Consider the following 8,202-nt stretch of genomic DNA (forward strand, 5'->3'; position numbering starts at 1 on the left):
TCGTAAGTGTAGCCTTCACCCACTTCTCTGTAAGACCTCAGAGAATAAATCTAGTCAGGAGGATTTAATGTCTGACAAATGTCCGGCTGGGTGTGTCATTTACACAAATGTGGTAAGTGGCATCCGTTTGTACTAGGAACTGATTTGAAAGAAGTGATTCTTTTTGGTAAAAGTCATTATGGAGAGACAGCTGTTTGCTATGTGTACATGGGGCAAAATTGTCTAAATGCTGTGAGGTGCTTTCACTTGCGCTGAGACCAAGTTTTCCTAAGGTAAATAAGTAGATGGGTTTCAGGGTTGGCCCTCAGTATTCCAAATGGATGTGTGCGCTCTCTATTGCAGTGGATTATAAAGAACAGTTACAAAATGAATTCAATTTGCTTTTACTAGCTAGTGTTTATAGAGTCCTTTGAGTTGAAATTTGACGATGATGTGTAAGGGAACACTAAACATTATTGCTTAACCTCTCTAAATTGTTAAAGTTGCAAACCAGGTAATTATCATTTGAAAACCTAGTGGGCATTCCATGCTCTGAAATTGAATAATTAATTTTGCATGCTCTATCGTAACTGATGTATGAAGCTTTAAAAAGGGAAAGGCTTATAGCTACTTGCTGCTGGCATTAAAGACCAAAAAAGTAGTGTTGGGTGCAACATGTAAATAAGGGATTATCAGATGCTAACTCCTAATAGCTTCACTCTAACAGTCATGGGTCCAAATTATTAAAAGTGGTTTCAGTGCCTCAGTTTTTCAGTATTGTTTCATACACCTTTTTAAAAAGTGTTGACCCCCCCGCCCCGCCCGGGTGCTGATTTCTCAAATGTAATTTATTATGCATTAAAAAAAAAAAAAAATCTAAACGGTACCTTACACTTTCTTGAAGCATCAGGTCTTTTTAAAGTGCCTGAAGTAGTGCACCCAAAATCACTAGTTACTATTGCAAGCCTTGCCCATTGTAACTAGTCAGTTAACAAGTTGTTTTATGTTGTATTTTTATTTGTATGACACAAAGCATGTTATGTTTTATTTTTATCTGTATGATCATTTGCTTAAGGCTCATATTGCAGATAAAGCCATGCAAGCAGACTCTTTACTATCGTATGATTCTCATTGCATTGTTAGTTGATCTGCAAAATTCTTTAATAGTATTTTAATAACTGCTGTAAATTAGTGAGGCTCAACTGTAGTATTGCTCACTTTGAAAGTGAAATTGATCCTCGTGCATCTTGTGATCTTGCTTGAGGGCTGTAAACTCATGGGCAGTAGTTGGCTTTTCAATCTTCTTTTGATTAGTAGCCATCAGCTTTAATTATTAATGAACTGTTAATTAAGATGAAAAGTGAAGCTGATCTCTTGCCTTATGTCGCGAGATGTCCTTCCCTAGTTATTTTATATCAACACTACAGGACAGAGCTGTCCAATTTTTGTCCTGTTGATTGCTACTTTGGCAGCTTGCCTGGAACTTAAAGGACATATTAATGAAATAGAAAAAGATGAAGTCACCATCCTGCTTAGCATACATAAGGTATATTTTGTGAGTACAAGGATCCAAATACTATAGCTCTTACTTTAACTCATTCCTCTGACTTGCACTTCATAATCAAGATGAGTGGCTATGGATTGAATTGTAAAACTGTAATTCCTGGTAGAAGGAAGCAGATATAACAGACTGGCAACAGCTGTTTCCTATGCATCTTCTTCCATTAGTTACCCAAGTAGTTTTGGAGGAGAAGGTGTTTTTTGGCAGCTTACCCAGTGCTGTTTCTTCTTCATTTTTTTTTTTAATGGTTCTCTACTGGTAAACATTGCTCACATGTTAAAGAAACAACATTTAATGGTGCCTTTATTTTTCCTCTCCCCATAATTATATGTCATCAGGGTCAAACACCATTTGATGTGGCTGATGAGGGACTGGTTGAACACTTAGAGATGCTGCAAAAGAAACAGAATGTGGTGAGTTTCTGACTGACCTCTTTCTAGCCACCTATTAATGGGTGAGTAACTTACACAACAGTGGGGGCAAGCAATTGTGGCAGGCATGCCACAAATTTGGCCTGTACCCCTCCTGAGCACCTCTCTCATCCCCTTCACCTGCCCCGTTGGCTGCTTTGCTTTCTGCTTCCTACCCTGTACTCCCTGCCTGATATGCCGCTGTGCTTTCTGCTTCTTGCCACTGCTGCCAGTCTCCTCCTCAGTTTGTCATGTGCCACACACACAGGCTGCCTGTTCTACTTGTGACTTGTGTCCTGATGGTTGGCCACCCCAGTTCTAAAGCATACTGTCTCAGTGGAGGCATGGAACTGAGTGCCAGCATTTTTTAGAAAATAACTAATAGGAAGACATTAAAACAACTTCAGTTGAGCAGTGTTCAAAGTAATGATTTAATTGCAATCCATCTTTCTGCTGTATCTTAAAGTGCTTCTGGCTTGTGTGAGTTACCTTTATTCATTTATTCACATATAATGGCATCGCTGGTGATAAACTTCCATGTCACTTGGCCAAAGCACTTCAGTCACTGGTGCATGGCTTAATAGGGCAGTCCATAAAGGCCAGCATTTGATTTTGGCCTTAGGCAGTGCTCTACTCCATCAGCATTGCTAAAGTTCTGTTGGAGTTCCACTGACATGCCACTGGAATATAACAATGCACCTGGTATATAATTATGTTCTTGCAAAAGTTTTGACCCATGATACACTAGAGTCTGCCATGCTAGATAACGTAGCTGGCAGACTTGCCTGTCACATTAGGGCACAAAAAGGCAGTTATGAAAGAAGAAGGCATTTTTTCTACAGTCAGGTTTGGTGTGATAACTAGCCACTAATGCTGACATTGCCTGTTAATGTATGTCCTTCCCATTGTTTCTTTCAACTTCTTGAACTTTTTCACAGCTGCGCAGTGAGAAAGAGACAAGAAACAAGCTAATTGAATCGGATGTGAATGGCAAACTTCAAAGTGGACTCTTCAAAAAGTAAGATACTTTACTTAATGACAAAGTTTCACAGAATGTAAAACAATTTGGCTGCAGGTGTCTTGGTAGTCTGGCTTGACCTCATTCAAAAAATGCATCTACTGCAGCACTTCTAGTTTCTTCTTTCAAATACTAGCTCTCTTTCTTGCCCATTTCGTTGATATAGACTTTACTCTGAGGCACCCTTTTCCCCATCTGAATGGTGGTGCCCTTGCCATCTTGGAGCATGCAGGAATGGGAGCGCTGCCAGTAGTGAGTGTCCTGTGTTAGATAATCCTGGGGTGCTGAAGTCAATAAGAAGATGCATTTGTAAAGTTGCCTCTTCTAGATGTAGTCAGTTAGATCCTCTCTACATAGGTAAAGGTGGAATGGGACCTAATGTGCAATTCACACAATTGTGCCTCCTGGCAGGAGGCAAGCTTCCGTGGCTGGGGCCCCATGCAGCCCAGTTGTAGAGGGTGCCTTACACATCCCTGGGGCTGGAGGATCCTCGCTGCAGTGATCTCCCTGCTCTGGGGATTTAAAGCATCCCTGAAATGGGGGGATTGCCAGGAGGCATGCTACGAGAACCCAGCATCCACAGCTGTGGGATTATGGGTCCTGGCAACTGAGGGGTGCTGCTGGGACCCAGAATCTGCAGCTGCTGGGGCTGTGTCCCAAGCAATTGAAGGACTTGCGGCCCCAGGTGGCCAAGTGCACCCCTGTGCCTGGGAGCCCTGTCAGCTGACAGGGGAGACCCTGCTACACGTGCAAATTTATAGTTTGATAGCAACCAGTTATTATACATTTTTTAGGTCTAACTTTATAGTTGGTTTGAGCTTTTATTGTGTGATAAGTATTTTGCATGTATAGCTGGTCTCAGGGTAATTGCACAGTTAACCAGTTAATTGTGCAATACCTGTAATGTGTACAAGGGATCTTTATTTCTAGGTTCCTTAAGAGTAAAAGCTCAAATAACTTGGCAAGCGTTAAAACTGTTTTATGTTTTGTTTTTATTTTTTTTTCAGTAAAGAGAAGATTCTTTATGAGGACGACACTTTGAAGTCTGTGGAAACAGAAGAAGAAAACAAGGAGTCCAGCAGTTCCAGCTCTGAGGAAGAAGAAGAAGCTGAAGAGGATGAGGCTTCAGAATCAGATATTGAAAAGGAGTCAGGTAATCTGTAGTAGAACTTTGAGATTTGATAATTATCAAGTTGTAATAAGACATCAATTTTGGACACCCATTGGGCACTTCTACATGAAACATTTACTGTGCAGTAAATTACTTAATTTTTCAGTAAACATCTCTGTGTCTACATGTGTACCCTATTAGGCTGGAGTAAACTAATTTACTTTGCAGCAGAATAGTACTTGTAAATACAGGTACTTGTAAATACAAGTACTATTCTGCTATGGAATACAAAAAACAAAACTCCGCAGCAACGCATGTGTAGATGCTGCCCTGGCTGGCTGGGGCACAAGAAGCTGTCTGCTGGCTAGCCCTGTGCTGAAGCATCCTTGTGCCCCACCCAGCCCCTCTGCAGCACATTGAGCTGGGAGGAGTAGCCCTGGGCTTATCCCCTGGGCCTCCTGCTAACCAGGGATGCTTTGACCTGGCTTAGTGTGCTGTACTCCCAGGTGCGGATGCAAATGGTCTGGAACAGATTCCAGAGCAATAAGCTCTGGAGTTTGCTTCACATTAATATGGATGTGTAGACGTGCCCATTCATTTTTAAAGGAGAGAAACTTCTTGGAAATGTTCTTCAAATGATTTGAGATACTAACTAAATCATGGGTATAGGATAGGGTAGAGAACCGTATAGTAAAATGTACTGAAGTTTTTGGATTATGTTCTTGTTAATATAGAAGACCTAACTTAATTGGTCTTCAGATTATTTATCTAATAGGGGTCAATCCTTTTTTTAAACACACAATTAGAATCTTATCAGAAAATTGAAATTGCTAGAAAGCATCATGATAGAATTTAAAAGTACCTGTGATTGTAAGTGCCTTTCATACAATTTATTTTAATCTATGCAAGATCCCTTTAAAGGTGTGGAAACTTTTCATCTTCACTTTGCTAGACATTCCAAACCAGCAGCATTGTTTTAAATACTACATAACAGGGACTGACTAACTTCTTTCTGATTACTAGCTCCAAGTCAGCCTGATGTAAGAAATTTTGGAATAGGTTTACACTGTTCATAAGTTCTGCATTAAGCAATGGCTTTTTCTCAGTGTAAGTGTATTTAAAACGCTTTGGATTTTTTGATAATCATCCCACCAGACTGTACAAACTTTGTGGGAGGCTAAATATTTCCAGTTTTAGCTGCTTGCATGTCTCCTTTAAGAGTGAAAATGTTGATAAAAGTTCAGGGAGACAGTAGTCTGCTTATTGCACCTGTTGATCCAAGAACTGGACTGAAGGTACCTATAGAAACTGATATTCTAGTTAACTATTTCAGTGACCCTTAAGAGAGGGTATTCAATATGGTAAAAAAAAGAATTGGGAAACATTTTTAGGAAGGGGGAAAACAAGATTCTAAACTTCTTTGAGAGTAATGACAGTTTTCTTTGTTGTTACCACACAGAGGCAAGAGAAGCCTTTTCTGATCTTGGTGTGTTTTCTTTAATCATATATTGGGTGTGTCTACATGTTCATTAATGCACTTTTGATAATGTGCATTAAATTCAGTATCTTCACTGTGAGGTACTAGAAAAAGGTGTGTTAATTTATTTTAATCTGCATTACTGAAAGTGGACAGTTTTTCTGTGACTAGGCTAATGTGCTTTAAAGCGCACATGTAGACATGCCTATTGAAAAGTAATGAATTCACAAAGTAAAGAGTATAATATCAAGCTTCATATTAATGCAGATTGCTGCAGTTCCACGCTGCTGACTTAACAACAACTTAGGGATCCTTAATTAGTTCAGAGCAGGGGTGTCAAACATTCGGCTGTGTGTGGATTTAGCCTGCAGAGCCCCATGATCCAATCCCAGATATAGACCCCTGGGGCCACCACTGATGCCTCCAAGGGGAAGAAGAGAGGTGCAGGGACTTGGAAGCACCTGTTACCTCACCTGCTTACCTCTCCTTTCACTTCTCTATCTCTCTGTCTCCTATCTCTGTGAGGGGAGGGTGGAAGGAGTTGATAGGGTACTCCCCATGGCTGGTGCTAGGGGAGGTGGCAGCATTTTGGAACATTTCAGTGTTTTGAAATGTTCTAACCAGGAACAGCATAGAGCCATATGGGTGTGCCCTGGCTGAAACATATCCTTTTAGAAGTGGTTTCCAAGTGTTTCACTTGTTACATCTTTCCACACCTGAAGTTGTTAGGTCAGAGTTGACCTGATTTTGTCAACTCTTGGTATAGTGTAATTTTTCTCCACATTGGAAATGCAGGTGTATATTTTAATTGCTGACTCGGATCAGTACAGAAACTCTAGAAGGCAGAAAGGCCTACAGGGGTTTTTATCTGGCCCTTTATTTCTTACTACTTAACAGCAGGTGCTCAGAACAGAGTATCTGATCTGCTCAGAGTGAGTGGACCAGGAAAGTGAAATCGAGAAACTCCCTGATCCCTGAGGAGTGGGTAGCAGTACAAAAAAAAATCTGTTACATCTTTGTGTACTAGTCTGTTTCGGACTCAGTGGCATATACACAAAAGAAAAATCTTTCTGGTGATGTTCAAGGGCCCCAGTCAGTCTTGGGGTTTGGTTGTGCTGACTGTCCCTGTACAGGGATGACTGTCCCCCCTCTTTTTTTGCATTTTGAGAATTGTAGATCACAATTGGTACTGGAAGCCTTTTTTTTTTTTTTAATTCAGATATGTAAATTAATGCTGGCTTCCTGTGAATTTGCAAAATGGCTGGTTGCAGTCACGTGTGCAAATTAGGTAAACACATTCATGGCCATCATTCTTTGAAAACCTAGCACATGACAGCACCGACTGTCCAGAAAAGCCAGGAGTGAAAAAAGCCACAAAGCAAGCAGATGCCTATGCCTTGACAGTTTGTTTGTTTTTTTTTGTTTTTTTGCTGAGAAATATAGGGAGCACCAACATTTGTTGAATCCCAGATACAGCACTAAAACAATTGTCCTTTTACACTAAATACTCTGGGGTACATCAGAAGAAGTGCATTTAAAAAAAATCTAATGGGAATTTTCTCTGCTGTACGCGCCTCCTTTATATACAACATGCTTCTTCCCAGTTCTAATATTTATATAGCTTCAAAAGTTTTTCATGAGCTTTAAAGTTATAAAGGTCACTAGCTTGAAGAGTTTAAGGTTTAGACTGGAAAAACAAGCAATTAATGGGCATCTCGGCATACCGAGCTAATTTGAGACCCCCTGTTAAACTAAGCATAGGGTAGAGCACAGATATGATAAGAGCTGGAGTGGAAGATACTAGTGAGAAGCTGAGTTGAATTTTGAAGAGTGTCCTTTTGCGTGGTTAAATAATTTTTGTAGAATCTGTATAGTGTGAGGATGACATAATTTGAACAAGAAGCACTGAATTGCTGTAGTGTCTCCTGAGCAATATTCTCTTTGAAATAAACATTTCTCACTAAGCAAAGGGAGCTGTGACCTTAGTGATCCCATTGCATTGTACTGGGACCAGTGTTTAATGACGAGAACAGATCTACAAAGACAAAAAGTTCTAAATGTAATAAACAGTCAGCACTGAGAAGGTTTTCTATATTGTCAAGAGAAAGCATCAGCTTTACTGAGAGTTCTTTGTGGCTGAAGCAGTGTTACTGAGTGTGTACAAAGCCCGTCACAATGGTGTTGCATTTATGGTTGGTCCTTGGGCTCTACCACAATAAGTGTGATTAAAATCTACTAGCTGATCATTTATTATTAATGTTTTTATCAACTATTATTAGAGGTGCACTGATGCATCGTTCTGATATCAGCTTGGCACAGATATAACGAAAATTAATTGTATCAGAAATCGGCCTGATGTGGCTGATAATTTGGCCAATAAATACCTGTACATATGCGCAGCCACAGCGCAGCACGTAGGTGACAAGGAGCACAGCCCAGCAGCTTGGAGGGGTGCATGCAGCTGGTCAGTCTGTTGTGGTGGAAGGGGAGGAAAGGGAAGTGGGGGTGCAGATCAACGCCCCCTGCACTGAGAGAGGGAGTGGGGCAGAGCCTGGGCACAGACGCTGCTCAGCTGGGTAGGGCGGGGTATGGGACGAAGTAGCGGCTCGTCTGGGGGGCATGGCTCCTGCCACTGTGCACACTCTG

General features: G+C 40.9%; 1 protein-coding gene across 8 annotated transcripts in view; it reads left to right on the plus strand.

Annotated features, from left to right (window-relative positions):
- Positions 1-8,202, plus strand: part of PPP1R12B (protein phosphatase 1 regulatory subunit 12B) — a 182,070-nt gene that overhangs the window by 60,197 nt on the left and 113,671 nt on the right. For all 8 annotated transcript variants that reach the window (XM_025211373.1, XM_025211374.1, XM_025211372.1 and 5 more), the window contains 3 exons: positions 1,879-1,953; positions 2,889-2,968; positions 3,976-4,121. In XM_025211373.1, coding sequence (XP_025067158.1) covers positions 1,879-1,953; positions 2,889-2,968; positions 3,976-4,121 — 301 coding nt within the window. The remainder of the gene's footprint in view (positions 1-1,878; positions 1,954-2,888; positions 2,969-3,975; positions 4,122-8,202) is intronic.

Source organism: Alligator sinensis, unplaced genomic scaffold, assembly GCF_000455745.1.
Source record: "Alligator sinensis unplaced genomic scaffold, ASM45574v1 scaffold773_1, whole genome shotgun sequence".
Classification (NCBI taxonomy): Eukaryota; Metazoa; Chordata; order Crocodylia; family Alligatoridae; genus Alligator; species Alligator sinensis.